At 31.3% G+C, this 18482-nt stretch overlaps 3 protein-coding genes and 1 pseudogene across 6 annotated transcripts; 1 reads left to right on the forward strand and 3 right to left on the reverse strand.

Annotated features, from left to right (window-relative positions):
* Positions 1–332: 332 nt before the first annotated feature.
* LOC100810594 (B3 domain-containing protein REM20) lies at positions 333–3356 on the reverse strand. Of its 3 annotated transcripts, none has more exons than XM_003541071.5 (6): positions 3121–3356; positions 2021–2179; positions 1372–1771; positions 1167–1300; positions 885–971; positions 333–813 (listed from the first exon to the last, which is right to left on the reverse strand). In XM_003541071.5, exons 2-6 carry the CDS (start codon positions 2090–2092, stop codon positions 574–576), a joined length of 933 nt encoding a protein of 310 aa, XP_003541119.2. In that variant the 5' UTR covers positions 2093–2179; positions 3121–3356; the 3' UTR covers positions 333–573. The 3 variants fall into 3 exon arrangements, with proteins under 3 accessions (XP_003541119.2, XP_006592123.1, XP_040863328.1); XM_006592060.4 differs by having other exon boundaries at positions 1372–1738; positions 3121–3349; XM_041007394.1 differs by lacking the exon at positions 3121–3356 and adding an exon at positions 3043–3062.
* Positions 3357–5390: 2034 nt separating this feature from the next.
* Positions 5391–9055, reverse strand: LOC100813285 (B3 domain-containing transcription factor VRN1). 2 transcript variants are annotated; one of them, XM_006592061.4, is made up of 4 exons: positions 8476–9048; positions 6386–7058; positions 6095–6309; positions 5391–6000 (listed from the first exon to the last, which is right to left on the reverse strand). In XM_006592061.4, the coding sequence occupies exons 1-4, from the start codon at positions 8536–8538 to the stop codon at positions 5626–5628; spliced, it is 1326 nt and encodes a 441-aa protein (XP_006592124.1). In that variant the 5' UTR covers positions 8539–9048; the 3' UTR covers positions 5391–5625. The 2 variants fall into 2 exon arrangements, with proteins under 2 accessions (XP_006592124.1, XP_003541121.1); XM_003541073.5 differs by having other exon boundaries at positions 5451–6000; positions 6095–6294; positions 8476–9055.
* A 3612-nt stretch (positions 9056–12667) lies between these two features.
* LOC102669488 (putative B3 domain-containing protein Os03g0621600) lies at positions 12668–14684 on the reverse strand (annotated as a pseudogene).
* Positions 14685–16220: 1536 nt separating this feature from the next.
* Positions 16221–18140, forward strand: LOC100813820 (uncharacterized). The gene is made up of 3 exons (XM_014764496.3): positions 16221–16754; positions 17267–17371; positions 17478–18140. The coding sequence occupies exons 1-3, from the start codon at positions 16416–16418 to the stop codon at positions 17778–17780; spliced, it is 747 nt and encodes a 248-aa protein (XP_014619982.1). The 5' UTR covers positions 16221–16415; the 3' UTR covers positions 17781–18140.
* Positions 18141–18482: the final 342 nt, after the last annotated feature.

Here is an 18482-nt window from a genome sequence, read left to right on the forward strand (position 1 = left end):
GCCTCTCCCAGAGAAGCTTCAGCTCAAAGAAGAACAAATCCTATGGCAATCCAAATAAGAACAATCCCATTCACGATGGATGCAATCTGGAAAATCTCAGTTGCAGCATTACATGTTGTTGCCATTATTTTATAAAATGAGGAGAAAATATATAAAATATAGTAAAGAATTATTATACACACTTAATCGATCTTAAATTGGTTCCAACATTTAGCAAAGGAAACAATTTTAACAACATTGGTTAACAAATCTCAAATGTGCATAAAATTGATGTTCATACTTGTCCAACTAGTAGCAAAGTAAACAAGTAGAATTGAAGTCCACAAACAAGATTCCAAATTCCAATTCAATAAATAGAAGTTGTCCAAAGCAGAACAAGACAAATGGATAAGCAGTGAAATAATGTAAGCTAAATGATGGTGCAACACTGCAACCAACTACAGACAAATATAGTTACCATTCCATGAGAAAATGGAAGAAACCATTATTACATAAGAGAATGATATGTAATAATTCCAAAAAATATTTACAGCATGTAATTAATTAAAAATAAGCAACATGCACCCGTAGTGTTCATCTCCGCCTAGCAACATGCACCCGTAGTGTTTTTACTACTTGGTCTTCCCCTGATATAACTTCACAGAAGCATGTATCATTTCTTTCAATTTTATTCCTTCTACAAAAGCTTGCCCAACCCTTGATATATATTCTATGATCTTGCCACCTACACACTCTTCCTGTCACTTCCTGATACTTTATGCGGATGGGTGTCAAATTATGATGATAGTCTCCCAATTCATTCATTGGAATATCCTGTTGTAGCAAAGAAAGTACACAAATGAAATATAGTTGTCAAAAATGGTAAGTAACTATTAGAATTATACCTTGCGCTGGCAGGGTTGACAACATATAAGGGTGATCTTTTCAGGAAGAGTAAGGGAAAATTCTTGAATGGCATTTCCTGGAATATGCTGCAACAGGGAGGAATCAAATCATTAGATAAGTGAAGAAGGAACATGCAGAGAGATTAAAAGGGCTTACAAACCAAACCAAAGGGAAGCAAGATTTGAAACAAATGGACTAATTCATCTAACAGTGCTTTCGTGTCTGAAAAGCTAATATCTAGATACAAGTTAAAAGGACAGAAGAAATATAAGAATTCTAACCAATTCGTTGGGTCTAGTTCTGTAGAGCTTTGCTTTAAAAAAATGATTCTCCGGATGAATACACATTTGTGGATCAAATACATATTCTGGAAGAGGATCTTCAGCATTGGGGTTGGAACTTGATGCAGTCTCCCCTAAACAAGGACAAGCAGTAGGTGAAGAGAAATGGGAAAAAACTAGTTTTCAAGATGAAGATAAAACTTACTTTTGCAAGCTCTTCTATGATGACTTTGAAGATTGAATCCAGCACTGAATTCTTCTCCACTCTCTTCATCATCATCATCGGAAGAGCTGTCTGGCTCCTCAACTAGTTGTGTTGCTGCTTGCTCCTCCTCCATCTTTACCAAAGGCTTTTGACACTGTGTTGATAATTGAAGGATTAGTACCACGAACTCATTTCTCCGTTCAAGCTTGAAGACAAGAAAGTCTGCTTGGCCTAAGCAGTTTTCTTGATGGAAAGCCCTCCACCCATCATCAAAATATAATTTCTCTCCAACATATCGTGTTTTGACATGCCACACTCTCCCACTAGCATTTCTCAGGATCACATCCTCAGGGATCCTTCCTTGTAACTGTGGCAACCTCACAAAAGCATTTGGTATAAGCTGCAATTCAGATAATAGAAAAACCTCCTCTTATTATCATTTATCATACACTCAGCACAAGATCAATACCTTGGTAATCAACCACTACCATTACTTTTCTATGCCACACTTCTAAATCATTATAGAGATAGCTAAATTGTCATATCTCATTACTTTCAGTAATTATTTGTCCATACAATTTATATTCAAAGTAGTAATATGAGGATGTCAATATTATCGTTGCAGAAAATATAATCAAGAAAATAATACCATTCTCTCAGAGTGCCTCTCTGGGAGGAAGACTTTGAAGAAATCAGGGTATCTCTGGGCACCAGTACTCATCTATCCAAATCTCAGGAAGACTTTATGTATCCATTTTATCTTCACTGTTTCTTTAGTTTTTATCCATATAATTGAAAGAATGTTAATCTAATAAAAAAAATTAAAAACATATTGTCAGGGATAAATATTGAAGCAGTTTAATTTTTTATTCATTTTAAATTAACCAAAAAAAAAAAAAAAAAAGAGCCACCAAAATCATTAGATTCTTATGTCAATCAATGACAAAGAGAAAGAAGTAAACAGAGATAATATATAAGGTAGCCAGTGTTTATTCTGCTTTTGGCACAACAATTGTTTATTTTTGTTTTTTAAAATATATTATTGGTACGAAATATTTATTAACTTTGTAGATGACTAATCTGCTGTCTGATCCTTTTTAGTGAGGTTCTCTCTTCTCAATCACATTTTTTCTGTCCATAAAACTCGAACATGAAATCTTGTTTAAGAGGATTGAGTTCAATACCACTCGGCTAACAACTTGTTGATCTTTTTTATTGTTTTTTTTTTAATGAAATGTTTTGCCTTTTCTAAAAAAATCAAACTAAGGTTCTGACAAGGTAAAATAAAACACAAGAAGCATGAGAGACACGAGAAACCAGTCAAAATCAACTACCATGTCCACAATAATAATTTTGCTCCGTACACGACCTATTTGAAACCCTCAAAGTGTAAACAACATTTTCTCTTTGTAATATTCAACCACAAACCAGTGTTGAGATCAAGTTTTTCCCAACCACTAGCTAGCTATTTCAATCGTCAGGTATAAAGAAAATGGCTTCACTCGAGGCCTTGGTGGACAAATACAAGTTCTCTTAAATGGAAAAAAAAAAAAAAAGGTTTCAGAACCACCAGTTTTTTCAAATCTCATTAATTAACTAGTGCTTTTAAACAAAAGGATTTCACTGTTTCAGAAGCAACAGAAGGTTGAAATAAAGCTTTGTGATCCTTACCAGCAAATCAAGTGATATATACCATGCATGAACCCTACACACACACATATATATATATATGAGAGAAAAATATCATACCAGTACTGTATGGCGCTGCCACCTCAACTAACAGGAACCGTGAAAAGTGCTGTGGCTTTGGTGTGTTAATGGCTTCTCAACTTAAGATCAGTTTGAAAAGTGTTGGTGATGGCTTCTATGATTTAGCTGTTCATAACAAACACAAATGGATGGTCAATTTCTTTTGTTTCCCAAAAATCTTCTCTCGTGATGGTTGTGATTCTTTTCTTTGCTCTTTCTTTTTCCGGAAACTGATTGTGAAAGCATGCTGCATGCATGGTGCATGTGCAGTACACTAATAGTTTCAACTCAATGCTTATGATGCTAATTAATTAATCTGTCTATTTTTATTCCTGTGGTCCCTCACTATCTATTAATGATTTCTAATAAAAATATGCTATTTTTGAAAGTCTAACCACCACAAGCATCTTTCAGTTGCTATCTCATTTCTACTTTTATAAATCAAGTATGACTATATATGGACAAGGTTCCCTAATAAGTAAAGTGGGTCCAATGAAATAATTATAATTATTTCACCTTGGTAATTTCTAACTCTGATATTTATTTTCTGTAAAAAAACTGATTTTTATTTCCCAAATTGTTAAAGTAAAACTTCAATTTTAATTAACATTGTCTAAAATATATACTTAAAATTTCCTACAGGCTTCCCTTCGTAATCCGTCGCATGCAAAGAAAGATGTTTTTTTTTTAATGCAAAGAAAGATGTTAACAAGAATAAGGATTAACGATAGTATTTAGTAATGTATTTAGCTCAAACAAACCCAAAGTAAAGCATAACTGAGAGAAAAAGGTTATTTATTGATGGTATAATTTTTTTTACACAATATTACAACTTATTATTATATATGATAAGTTTATTAATTTTTAAAATAATTATTTTAAAAAATTCAAACAATAATTTATAATTAGATAATAATATAAAATTATTTTATATTATTAATACATAAAAATTAAACTCTTATAAATTATATATTTCAAGATTCTCTACAACCGACTCTAGAAAAATTGGAGGTTGCATGTTACATCAGTTATTAATGCCACGACGAGAGAAAAAGTAAATGTGAATTAATCATCTCAAAAAGTTATTCTTCAAGTGCTTTTATTTTGTTTTCTTGGTCTATTTTTATTTAGAGAACAAGTCATAATCGAAATACGGAAGAACATCTTTTTCCACTCACACAGAGAAACTACTTATAATGCATAACCTTCTATACAAAGGAAGGGTTTCACTTTCACCATCAGAGAACTTGATGGGTACGTTTACCTTCCCCTGGTTCCCCTGTTTGTGACATTAATTTATTTATTTTCATTTTATAAACGTATGCTGTATTTGCTATCCAAAATGCAATGCAAGTGAACATGTTTTAAGACACTAACAATTATATGATTGGATTGAAATTATAAATGTTATGCACATATTTCAATATAAATCCAATTGATAAAAATAAAATAAAAACAAAAGAAGGATCCAGATTCATTAACAGAATTAATTTAACATCAAAAGTATTTTTTTTCACCTGAAAACTAAACATACACCCATTGACAAGTTGGGTCAAAGCACGGGTCCCTTGAAAGCACAGAATCTAGTAGGCTGAATTGCTACTTAATGGAATATCATCTGTTAAAATATCAAAACGTATTAACAAGGTCATTAAAATGTTGAATTTGCTTTACTTGTTTTCATTATCAACATTAGAGAGATTATGAGCAATTCCAGCTGATTTTTAAATATCTTCAAATATATTTGTTCAACTATCTTGAGTTAAATATAGACCCAAATGAATAATATAAAAATTACTTTCCATAAATCTTTTCATTCAAACAAAACCTTGAATAATTACATTTACAAACTTATTCCGTACTTGATGGAAAAAAAAAAAAAAACAATTCAAAGTGCCAACATGCCAATAAATTGATTTGAAAAAATAGCTCCAAAAACAAATTACTTCTTTTGCATCCCAGAGAATGGAATTTCTACTGATATAAAACATTATATACTTATAGTAGAGTGGCATTCGCTTGCATGAATTGAATGAATTATGGCAACCAAAATTACACAAGTGATGGCCTTTAAAGATAATGTTACAGTAATTTAATTTTAAGAAGAAAAATAAAAAAGTAAAAGAATCTATTGTTATAGTCGCCATCCATGCATCCATCCATCCATATCACAGAAAAGATGAACATGAAAGGGAATTATTAGACACAACTTACTTTCAACAATCAACAAAAACAGTAAACCGAGTTGTCATGCAGAAGAAGCTATATAATTTATCTCCAAACAGAAAAAAATAAATTAAAACCAAGATAAACAATAGGACAAGCATTGATTCGGTTTCTAATCAGCTAGATTGAACAATCTATTTACAACCCAAGTCAAAAGGGAAACAAAAGGTATCAAAACTATAATTACTATGTTCCACTCAAGTCACCCTGAAATGTTGGACAGAAAAAGCATCTAAGTTCCACACAGAAGCAAGGAGTTATTTTGATACAGTTGAACTATCAGGAATGAACCTGCTGCTGATTTCTAACCATTTTAGTCGAAGTGAGGTGTTGCTGCAAGGGAGTGTTCAGCATTTTAGCCGAGCTCATGTTTTGGTTCTGCTGCAAAGGAGGGCTCAACAATCCCACATCCTCAATAACACGAAAGACAGTAACTTGCAGCACTACTTCTTTCATTCTAAGCAGCTCAAACACACAGACATCACCTTCCCCTAAATTGTTCTCTAATGAAAATTCAAACCACCCCTGGCTTAACTTGGCTCTACCTCCTCTATAGAGGCAGCGAACAGGCCACTGTCTCCCATTAGAGATCTGAAGTTTAATAAACCCTGAAACTCCATTCAAATGCTTTTCTGCAAAGCAGGATGGCAGATACTGGAAAAACAAAAAGAGGAGTTTATAGTATGCAAGATCAACTATTAAAGAAGAATGAAAAGGTATGTATGTTGTGTTGAATTCAAGGGCTCACCATTATGCATCCCCTATATAAATAGGATGGCCGCAGGACAACCCGACAGAAAGGATTAGGTGGTTCAAATGCTTTTGCTGCATTGATGGCCCTCTCTCTTTCTTCTGCTGTTACAGTTCTTTTTCTTGCAGAAGCACTTTCATAAAATCTCAAGCGCATTTCTACCTCCTCTTCATGTTCAGCAGAGGGATCTTGGCCATCTGCACTTGCACAAACTGTGTTGATCATAAAATTCTATTTTAGATAACGAGATCATAGAAAGAAAACCAAGTCAAAAGATACTACTAAGACCTGATTTTCGCTTCTTTCTTGTAGTTTTTTTCATCCTTTCCTCCATGGAAGCACGCAATTTCAATTCTTCAGTAGATCTTTTAAACTCGACTGCATTAAACTGAAGTCCTATGTCTCTGGTCAATCGATTATCTAGTGAATTGGCAATTCTTGAAGAATGGGCATTACCACCCTCTCCCCAGTTTATGCTATTAAGTTTAGATCCATTGAACAGATTCTGCAATGCTGGAGGTGTATAACTCTTCCCAGGCATCATTTTATCTACTGATCCAGTAAGAGCTTGATTTTGCAATGAACTGGGAGCAAGGTGGGAAGGTGATGAATCCGAGATTTCAATGGAATCTTCATCTTCTATTTCTTCAAATAATTTAAGACGATTTGTGAAGTGAAGCCCTTCATTACTGCTTCGCGTGGCTGATTGATAGTTTATCTCAGAGGTAGCCAAATTAAAAATATGGACACTGAAAGATGACTTTCCTTCGTATTTGAATACCAACAAGTATCCAATGCTAATTGAATAGTGTTTAACAAACTCTTTCCAACCATCAAGGAACCAATACTTGTTGTCTGCCTTTTTCAATCCTACACGCCAGACACTACCATCAGGAACAGAGAGGGTAACAATTGGCAATAGTTCACCCCCATATTTCCTCATAAAATTATCTGGAAGCCTCTGCAATTCACAAGTCAAGTTAGATTCCAAATATTGGTAATTGTTAGTAATACAGACTGAAGAAGGAGCATTCCACTGTAACGATGTTCTAAACACAAAGAATCAAACTTATCTGATGAAGACAATAGGCAGACTGTGCCCAATTCAATCACTATAAAATGCCCAATGCCCACGACCAAGAAGAATAATGTATAGATGATACTGTAAGTAAACATAGTTTGACATGGATGCAAAACTCAATTTCAGATGCAAAACTAGACTAATTCTTGAAAGAAGTTCAACTTTTAAATAGGCTAACTTCAGAATAATTGGAACTTTTCAATGTGACTAATGAAACTCAAATGTCAAATACAGAATTAGACTTAATAATAATTCTATAGATAATTTTAATATAATTACATTGCATGGATATGTGTTCACTTCAAGTTAAGTGCTTCCTCCATCAGTTCTAATGTATGTTGAGAGATACTTAAAAATCTCCACCAAAATAAAATTGGTAGGGATAATAAAATCAGTTTCAGTGCATAGGGGGAAAACACTGTTCCAATGCATGATAACTGTGTTTCATACTTGCTAGAACCCGTGGCAAAAGAAATTGGAAGTGCTCAGTAAATAGATTAGATCAGATCTCTAAAACCAAGCATCAAATTAATTTATATTTATTAAGTATGCAATTTATCAGAATTCCCTCTGGTTAAACCCTTATTTCTTATGCCGAAGAACCCATCAACTCACTAGTCAACCTACATAGTCTAATTTGAAGAAAACAAAAAGTCTAGCAATTTTGCAGGAAGTTTTTCACCTAGGAATATAGAGAAAACTGAAAGGCCTATATATGAGAGCACACAGTAGAAAAAAGACACAAAATTAACCAGCCACACTTTTTTGACTTCAAGTCCAGGACTAATTCAAGTGAGCCAACACTACTAAGTGTCTCTTCTAAAATCCTAAGACCTAGACCCCCAAAAGAAATTATGGTTTTTCTTCATAACCATTCAACCTGTCTTCGGCGGTAAAAAAATTAAATGCAGGCCAATCATGAAATTAATATAACAAAACCCAGGAATTTAAGTTCAGAACTCATAACTCCACTACAAATAGTCTTTTTTTAACTAAAAAAAAATTATTAGACCAACCATTTAATTTTTTTCCCAACCCTAACAGAACAAACAAGTACAGATAGTAATTGGTATTCACAGTTCAGATGGATTTAAAAATCCAAACTTGATGAAAGAGGTGACAATGTTTGGGAATTGGGGGTGGTGTCGGAGTGTAGAAAAAGCAAAACCCAGAATCATTATTTACCCCTTTCTTTCACTTTCACTCAAATTTCTCATATACCCAACAATAACAATAGCCACTCCAAAAAAAAAAAACAAAAAAAAAAAGTGGAAAGAATGAGAGAAAATTGAGGTACCAGTTGTTGGTTGGGTTGGACAGTGGAGGGTAGAAGAAGCTTGTGGAAAGAAGGGTGCGGCATTTTCTGAGAGTGTCGGAAGGCAGAAAAAAACCAAAACGTTAAAGCATTTGATGACCCTTTAATTCAAAGTTGAAAACTTTGGGCTTCACCTACTCAAATTCTTCACCTTTCAGATCTACTTCGCCATCACTCCCTATTCTCTAGTCCACACTCTTCTCTGCTTTTTGAGTCAAACAATGGTTTTTTTTTTTAAACCTTGAAAAAAAAAAAACCTCAACTTGACATATATGAAAATGTTATTAAAAAGCTAACGAGTCACGACTCGGCGAGTTACAAAAGCGAAGCGTTTCATTTCATTTCCCAGTTTAGATTTTCTCGTTCAATTCCCAAAACCCCGTTTGTTTTGTTTGGCTCTCAAGTTAGGAAATTGGAACAGAACAGAGTGGGTTATTTGATTTCATCATTTGTTGTGTTTGGTCCCTATGAATATGATTCTCCGTAATGTACACAAGAGACGTTACCAATTGGAGAAAAACACAGAGAGCCACGGCACCTCCAGTTATAGCCCTCCCTATAAAAGATAAAAACGACAATGCTTTGCCTAGCCAAGTAATGTCATCAACGAAAAGCGCATTATTTTCCAATCACATTTGAATTTTTTTTCGCAAATTGAAATATGTATTTGTATTAGGCGAATATCTAGGATATTGATTAAAAAATTTAAAATAAAAATATTTTTATTATGAGATAAAAATCATATTATTTATAATCTTTTTTATATTCTGAATGATTTATACAATAAATATTTTTTATTTTAATTCTTTAATCCATATCCTAAAACTATTCATCACCTGCATTCTTTTTATTATCACACGTGTTTGTGTTTGGTGAGTAAGTGGCCACAAACTTTGGGCTTTGGGCTTTGGGGACACTGTCCTTCCTGTGTTGAGATTCAGAGACCACATCAATGACATCCTAATTTCGTAAAAAGTTAAAAATAATATATATATATATATATATATATATATATATATATATATATTATAATGACCAATAAATTAAAGCAAAGCAATCCCTATGAAAATAGATGTCTTTAAGAGTAATGTTAAATTTTGTTTATAAATTTTTATTACAGTACTTTATAATGAAAGACTAAATGTATTTAAATGTCTTGGAAAGTAAGAGAGTTAGTAAAACAAATGTTATAAAAGAATTTAAAATTATTTTATTTTAAAATAAAATGAGTAACGTATACCTAAGTTTATGATTGAAAATTTGCATTAGCACATGTAAATAATCTTAAATGTTATGTCTTGTAAGCTTGTTCAAGTATAATCATTTGAGTTTACATGTAATTGAAAAAATGGTTAATTTTTTTAGATTTTTTTTAAGAGAACTATTAACTGAGTTATTAGGATATTTTTTTGAATTATAAAGTATTGGTAAAATTAATTGTTAAACTAGTTATAAACATAAAATGACATAAAAGAATACATGTTGTATGTTTTTTTACTTATAAAGAAAAATATATTTTCAAGTAATTATAATTAAAATATTTTAGTTAAGTATTTATGTATAACCATGATTTAAATAATATTTATTTTAGTTTATTTTTAATATAATTGTAATATGCATGTATATTATAGATAAAATGTGTTCGAAAGATAATAAATCAATTAATCTAATAATTTTAATATTTAATTACAAATAATTAATTGGTCAAATTAGTATTTTTTTTATAATTTAATATAAGTAAAATAGCATATGTTTGACTTTCAATTTGACGGTGTTTGGTTCATAATTTGTGATTGAAACCCAACACCTTTAGTAAACTTGGTTAAGATAAATAAGAAATGTAATGTAATTGTTTTGGCTCCAAATAATAATAATAATAAGTTAGTTTGCTTATATTTATTGAACGTGGGATTAGTATATACTTATCACTTTTTTTTGTCTTTTTCCTATATAAAGTGGGAGACGATTTTTTTATCATATAATTTAAATAGCTATTGAGACATAATTTAACTAAATATCTTTTACTGTTCATATGTAATTTTATTTTATTTTTGTTTCATTATGTAATTATATAGTTAATACTAATTTCTTTCACCTCTCGCTCTCACTAATTTTATCCTTCAATATATCATACTAGAATGTAGAGAACGTGTCATTTAGGGGTAAATAATCTTCTGAATAATATATGAGAAAAAGAAGAATTAAAATTATGATTAAATAACATATATTATTATATAATGTCAAATTTCAATTCTACCATTTAGCTATGATTTTTAATGTTTTCTTTAAATTTCAATTCATTACACATAAAAATTGGGATGAAAATTTTAGCCGTTATTTTTCAAACAAATATCACCATCTCATTATCTTTTTCCAGTTTCTTTTTTTAATGCTAATATAAGGATCTAAAATTTTAGAATGAAAAGCACTTATTGGATTATAATGCTAAAGTTTTTATTTATTTTTTTGTTGCAAAATTAATGTTTTTAATAGTATGTAGAAATATAATTCTTAAATTAATTTCAAATGTATGTAATTTTGTATTCCGTTTAAATTATATAATTTTGGTGCTGGATTTTTTTATTTCATTTAAGTCGATTTCAAATTAAATTATATTTCTTAATTGGATGTGGCACTAATCAAGCTATATTAATGAATAAATTTGCAATCAATAATCAAATGCTTAATCAATTAATAAATAATTTCTTGAATAAATCAATTTTATTTATTACCTTAAATATAAATTGGCAATGAATTTGCTTAAAAAATTATTACATTTATAATTTTTAAAAAATTATGTCATGAATATGTTTAGTAATGATAAATAAAATTATATTATTTTTTTGTGTTGTCATTTTTTTTGCTAAAAATTATATCCAGTTTAAGTCATTTAAAATGAATATTTTTAAAATTGATATTTTTAATCATTTAAAAATGGATATTTTTTTGTTCAGTTTTATTCTCTTTCGCTCTACTTTATTTTTAATTAAAAAAGTTTATTCTTAAATAATAATTAACAATGTCAATCTTAAAGTGATTGACAAAACTAAAAAAAAAATGATGAAAATAAACTTTTAAAAAAAATCAAAGATTAAACTAAACAAAAAAAATAAGATAAAAGATGAAATTAAACTTTCTAAAAAATAAATAATCAAACTAAACATAAGAAAAATGACCAAATAATAAGTTATTTTACCATAAATAAATAATTAAAATTAAATACATAGGGTGTAAACATAACAAGAAAAAGTACTCCCTATCCGCAGGGGAAAAAATCCACAATTATATATTAAAAAAAGATATTGTAAGACTTTACTCTATTCTTTCATGCCGTTTAGTTTAATATTTAATAGGAAAATAATCTGCACAGTTAGGAAATGTAACTTTTTATGCACATGTCGGCATGAGGAAAACTAATGGGGGACCACGAAAAACTAAATATGACATCCATTGGTAATTTCCTTGTTTTGTAAAGTTCTCTCACTCCACCATTTCTCTTTCTGTTTTTGAAGGATCATTCTCTGAATAGTCTGAGATTTGCTCCAAGATCCATCTCCACAAATGACAATTGGCAAGCAAAAGAAAAAATAAGTTACCCCAGCAAATTAATGCACTTACTATCACTCATTAAAAATCAAATTACCATACAATTAGTGAAATATAAACAATTCATCCTTCAAGTGTAGGCACAAAAGACAACATTTGCGATATATTAAATGAAGGAACAAAAATGGGGGATATATTAATTGAATACAAGTTTTCCTTTTTACAAGGAATACAAGTGTTTTATGAACAACAAATGGGAACAATTTGATTTTAGAGTGGTTTTTTAGATACGTATATACAAAAAAGATTAAAAAAAAGTGAGAGATTAAAAAACTATATCCAATGTCAGGTATCATATCAATTCTGTAATGTTCAAAACTTCAAATATTGAAATGCTCAAATTAAAATAAAAAGCTTTGAAATTATGAAATTTTAAATATAGTGGAAGAAAATTGAGAGCTAAGAGACTTTTAATAATATTATATTGATAACATGTTTATAAAATCTAGAATACTAACCATAGTTATACGAATTATATTTTTAACTAAATAGAAAACAAATAACAAGGGAAAAATTGAATTGATGATCATATATTTAAAAGATAAGATTATTTATTATGTATGTCATGTTACCAAAGGTAATAGCCAAATGATAAGTGGTAATGTCTAATAGTGGAGTGTTTCTATATGGATACACACCATTCTGTAATACAATTCCTACTGAGATCACTAGCATAACGTAAATCAAATAACTGGATTCAAACTAATGTGGTGCACATCCGGTTCTGAATATGTGAACACTCAAATGATTTTGGTCTTCAAGTTCAAAAATGCAAGTGTCACCTTTCATGAGCTTCTTATCACGCACGAATTTTCCCCATCCTGTCGTAAATCTGAGTATACCTTTTATTTTGATATCTTAAACAAGCCACTTCCACTTCCCAAAATTTTCCTTCCGAATTCCGAAGAATGATCTGCTTCACTGCTTCAAGAATGTACTTACAGGCAAACTCAGTAGCAATGTGCTGCATGCAAAGATAAACCTCAATTTATATCACATTATTCTGCGTTCTAAATGAAACTGTGTCTTAGGAGTGTGTGACGTGACTTAGATAAACACTCCCAACTAACATTTGAATCAAGAAAACTGATTTGGTTTTGTATTTTAAAATTTAACATGTGAAATAAGCATGCCACTCTATAGTAGTGATACTAATGCAGAAAATAAATTCATATATGTACCAATGTGCAATGATCTTCCACATTGCATTTTGTCATGAGGTGCTTCCAATGAGGATCGCGAGAGGTAAAGGACTCGACCAATTTGCATGCTTCTGAACTTTCAATTTTGATTGAACTCATAGGCTTTGGGAAGTCCTTAGAAAGTAAGGCTTTGTTGCAGAAAGGAAGATCTATTACATACATAAAACAAAAATTTAAGAAATGAGATATTTTTGGGGGGTTATAAAGGCCAAATTTGTAATGCTGTTTACATGTTCTGTTCAAAACATTTGGTCAAATCAAATTTGCACTTTTTGAGATTGTAACCACATTTATGTGTATGCTTGAGACATCATATTTACCTTCTTGACAAGACTTCGATTCATGGTGGTGTAATGAACCAGCAGAAGTTTTTCTTTGTTTACTCTTGTTTTTTGTCCTTGCCAAACTTGGGATGGAAGCTTGTTCTTGTCTTGTTTTCTTTATCTCATATCCATCAAAGAGTGAGGCATTGTTGCTGAAAGGCAGATCTATTTACAAACACAAAACAAAAATTTAAGAAATGAGATATCTTTTGGGGATAAAAGAGGAACATAAAGGCCAAATCTACAATGTTTAGCCCTCCAATCCATTCTCACCAAAAAATTGAGGGATGGCAGCTTGTTCTTGTCTTGTTTCTTCGAGGCATAGCCTCTCCAATCCATTCCCACCAAAAATTTGAACATGGAAGCAGTTCCCTCCATGATATGTGAAAAGAAAGAACTCATCAAGCACCACTGAGTTGTCTTTCAGAAATAGTGACCAACCATTCTTCATATACACGTCATTTCCTTTCTTCCAAATAGTTACTAGCCACTTATCACCAGAAGGGCCTATAAGAACTTCATTACTCCACAAGTCTTCATTCAAATGCTTAAGGAACTCCTCTGGGACTTTCTGCAAGTTATGACAAAAAAATCCAATTTCTGAACTAGTTTCTCAGCATCCAAAGAAAGGAAAACATTAATATTTTCTCAGTAAGAAAAAAAAAACAACAAAAGCAATGTAGCATGAGATCAGAGAGAAAAGCATAAAGAAAACAAGAATTAATCACCAGTAGCTTGGTGTTCTTGATGATAGTGAAGAAGACTGCAAGGTTGTCCTGATGATAATCCATGTTGTTTTCGTGTAATGAAAAGTCTCCCATTGTGATAGAGGAACAATGAAATAGAAATTGGAATGATACTTGATAGAGGTACATATATGCTCCACGCACAAAACTGGTAATGGTAGTAAGTGGTTATTCAGTTTAACAAAAAGAGAAAAATCAAACATGTACATCTCATGTTAATGGATATGATACATTATATTATATATGCAATAAAAAAACAGACATAAAAAAGAAGAAAAAGATATTATGGGTATGAAGGAGAATGGAGTCTTTGCACTATATATCCATCTGCCCCCTCTCCCTTTTTGTTTCCTTGCACAAGAGTAAAGCAATTTAAAGTGCTTCGTTTTCATACACATTAGGAACCTGCAGTGTGACAGAGGAGCATAGACGGAAATAGAATTCTGAAATCATAAAGGTACTGGTCCACCAACAAAAATGGTAATGGTTGGTCAGCCTACTTATAGTATGGTTTCTACCTGTGATTCAAGTTTCTAAGTCAAAACTCCTAATCTAGAAGAATTAGTAACCTTAATTACAATTTCAGATAAAAATATTTAATAACAATGGCTTGTTTTTAGATAATTTAATAATAATTTTAATTATTAAATATTGTTTAAAAGTATATTAAAACAAACAAATGATAATAAATATAACTTAATATTAACTATAAAAAACAATTTAGTACAGGAAAGCAAAAATAAAGGAAGGAAAGAAACTAATGACCAGAAGCAAAAATCCTGTGATATGATCTGACAATAGATGATGATGAGAGATTTTTATTTTATTTTGTGAGTAGCAGGAGCCAAACCAAAACCCCAAAGATGATATGAGAGATGTGAAAAATGTAATGAAGGAATAAAATGAAATCGGGTCATGATTGGTCTTATGCCTCATTTGAAAATTGAAATGATGGAGTTAGGTATTATTGTTTTGCCAGGTTTTAATAAAATAAGAGATGGGAGAAAGTTTTGAAATTTAAACTGAAAAGAAAATAAATAAATAATAAAATTTTATTTTTGAAAAACAAAATTTCTCCATTTTATTTTTCAATAAAATAAAAAGTGTAATTATTTGAATTTTTATTAAAAAAATCTCGTTCAAATATAGCATCAGTTACAAATTCACATGGCCAATCTGGAATGTAGATTTATTTAATGCATTTTTAGGCCAATCTGAAAAAAAAAACGACTTTCACATTCTCTAAATTTATGTATGCTTTTGGTACGGAAATATTTATTCTGATCTTCCTCCTAGGAATCGGTCTTTTCATATGACAAATATATTTTTTATTGGCTTAAATATTTTATTTTTCGTCCTTGTAAATTTATTTTTATTTTTATTTTTAATACTTGTAAATTATGTTTGTTTTATTTTTCGTCCTAATAGTGTTTTAGATAATATATATTTTTAATTATTTAAAATTTTATTTAAAGTGTTTTAAAGGCTAAAAACAAAACAAACATAATTTAGAAAGATTAAAAAAATTGTAAGAAAAAAACAATAAATTAAAAAAACTAAAAAGATACTTAAATTTCATTTTTTAATTTCTGGTAAAATCCAATCTCCATAATTGCTTCATAAAAAAGTTTGCCACCATATTCCACCTGGATTAGTTAACCTTTTTCTATGTCTTGGAATCACAGACACGCCAACCATCAGCTTCAATCTCTTCAACATTCTTAAAATACAAAACTCGTGTATCTTGGTTTTTGAGGTATGCAGATCAATTCCTTGCTTCGTAAGTAACTAATTATTGTTTTTTCATTCTTCTTATTTAAACACATTTTCCCATTGTTCTTGTTTAATTTAATTCATATCATATTATATTCTGGATTAAATGTGCCACGTACAAATCCATGAACGTTGTTACACGTTCATTTCATTCTTATAAATAATATACACATGTTGACACCACTTTGTTTCTATCACCACAAAGATTGTTCTATTCTGTCCTACACACGTATTGACCCAGAAAAGAAAACTTTTTTTTTTTTTTTTTGAAGATGGGGATGGATGAATTTTTTGCCATGTCCAAGATGAGGAAAGCAGATTTGGTGAAACGGGTGGTGGTCATTGCCGTGATGGCTATGTTTGTTGCAGATGCAGCTGATACAAATGATGTTTATAGTCCATGTCTTGATGCTAAAGTTCAGAGAGGAGATGGTTTTACATTTGGTATTGCATTTTCGGACAAGCAATTTTTCTCCCAAGGTAATGGTCCACAGCTTTCACCTTGTGACAAACGCCTCGACCTCGCGAACAAAGGAGCCCAGCTTTCTGTTTTCAGGCCAACGGTTGATGAGGTCTCCCTACTCACCATCAATAGGAGCACCTCAAACCCGGTATGCAATTTCATGTTTGTCATGATTCAAAATTGAATGTTTTGTATTGGATAGGAGATGTTCTCAGCAAGATTCATGAGAATGATATGTTTGGTATTTGACTTGGTTTAAAAGGCTTTAACACTTTCTCTTTTCTAGTCCCTTTCATTATCATGTGCTGTGGTAATTGCATCAATTCAGCCATGGGGCATTGCATTAGATAATGACATCTGACATAGTTAGTGTGTTATGTTTGATTGATAGCACTCTATTATTGAGACTGTCTATTAGATAATCAATTTTTTCATGTGTTAATGATAGCAAGGAAGAACCTTAGGCCATTTTGTGATTCATTTTAGGTGACTTTCAACTGGTATACAATATTCCCTGGCAAAAGTTAGAAGAATTCCTTGAAGTTTTGATGATATGTATGGTTTCTGCTTTGTTATGATTTCAAAGCTGAATGCTCCTGTAGCCACATATTCTTTAACAAAATTTTGGTTAGTTCTCTATTAATTTTGTGAGTTTATCAGGGCAACAATGCATATATGGTTGCATTTGCTGGGCAGAAATATGCAGCAAGGTCACTACCTATTATGTTTGCTGACAACAGTCACACAATTACTAGTTTCACTTTGGTAAACTCAATTGACATGCTCAGGCTTCGCTTCTCTAGTAATGTGATTTCCTTTAGGACCGACTCTAGGACTGTCATTTTTAATCTGAATGTTGAATGATTAACAGGTTCTTGAATTTCAAGAGGGAACCCTTCAAAACTTGTATTGGAAGAGTTTCGGTTGTGATGGATGTCCTAGTGGAAGCATTTGCCTGAATCAACAAGACTGTGCAGTTCCAAACAAAGAGTGTCAAAAGAATGGAGGGACTGCCTGCAACATGGGAATACAGTTGGCATTTTCAGGCACTGACAAGAATCTCGATGCTCTTAATTCTTGGTACGAAGTGCAAAATCTACGGCAGTACTCCCTCTATGGTCTATTCTCCAATCTTCGTGACTCCATCATTGGGCCATATGAAAATCTCTTTTAAGTCTACATATTTCCAGCTTGTACGCATGGTAGGCAGACTGTACCCATTTAACTGTTATTTGTGAGTTTAATTGTCTTTCATCTTCACATTCAAAATCCCCAACAACTTGTCTATTTCTATTTAGTCTAAAGTTATTGACGGAGGTTTTTCCACTTAACAAGACACGGAATTATGTTGATCCTACACTAAGGAAATCATGTTATGCAAAATCATATAGATACATTAAATTGACCAAAACATTCACAAGGACATAAAGAAATGTAGGTCATCAGTCCCCAATTAAAAGGCTATAAAAGAGATTCAGAATTTGTAATATATCACGCTAGAAGACAGTTATATATAACTCTGAGTCAGTTTGGTATCCCTTTAAAATCAGAATGAAAAAAATTTGAAGATGAGTTTTTTAAACATTTTTTCCTGCAAAGCTCATAATAGAATATTGCAGCCCATTTTCAGGAGTACACCTAACTGACCATTAAAATAACTCTTTAAGCTGTATATCATTGAGAGAGAAAAATCTTGTTGCCCCAATAACTGCCAATCTGGTTACGCTCAACAACTAGATCCCCCATAACAAGTTATCTAGAATCTTATGAATTTTCAGGCTCAATTATAACATTAAAGCCAAATTCATTTCCTGGCTTGAATGATTTTTTGAGTTGTTCTTGCGTTTGGGTAGTGCTTATCTTCCGGTCCTTTACA

This window comes from Glycine max, chromosome 12 (assembly GCF_000004515.6).
Source record: "Glycine max cultivar Williams 82 chromosome 12, Glycine_max_v4.0, whole genome shotgun sequence".
Taxonomy (NCBI): domain Eukaryota; kingdom Viridiplantae; phylum Streptophyta; class Magnoliopsida; order Fabales; family Fabaceae; genus Glycine; species Glycine max.

Excerpts from the sequence above, each read along its gene's own strand:
- LOC100813820 (XM_014764496.3), top strand. The coding sequence starts at position 16,416 with ATGGGGATGGATGAATTTTTTGCCATGTCCAAGATGAGGAAAGCAGAT. Across the intron at positions 16,755-17,266 it reads ATAGGAGCACCTCAAACCCG|GGCAACAATGCATATATGGT; the intron begins GTATGCAATTTC and ends TGAGTTTATCAG. Across the intron at positions 17,372-17,477 it reads CAATTACTAGTTTCACTTTG|GTTCTTGAATTTCAAGAGGG; the intron begins GTAAACTCAATT and ends AATGATTAACAG.
- LOC100810594 (XM_003541071.5), bottom strand. The coding sequence starts at position 2,092 with ATGAGTACTGGTGCCCAGAGATACCCTGATTTCTTCAAAGTCTTCCTC. Across the intron at positions 1,772-2,020 it reads AGAGGCACTCTGAGAGAATG|CTTATACCAAATGCTTTTGT; the intron begins GTATTATTTTCT and ends TCTGAATTGCAG. Across the intron at positions 814-884 it reads GTCAACCCTGCCAGCGCAAG|GATATTCCAATGAATGAATT; the intron begins GTATAATTCTAA and ends TTGCTACAACAG.
- LOC100813285 (XM_006592061.4), bottom strand. The coding sequence starts at position 8,538 with ATGCCGCACCCTTCTTTCCACAAGCTTCTTCTACCCTCCACTGTCCAA. Across the intron at positions 6,310-6,385 it reads AAGAAAGAAGCGAAAATCAG|TTTGTGCAAGTGCAGATGGC; the intron begins GTCTTAGTAGTA and ends TGATCAACACAG. Across the intron at positions 6,001-6,094 it reads TATATAGGGGATGCATAATG|TATCTGCCATCCTGCTTTGC; the intron begins GTGAGCCCTTGA and ends TTGTTTTTCCAG.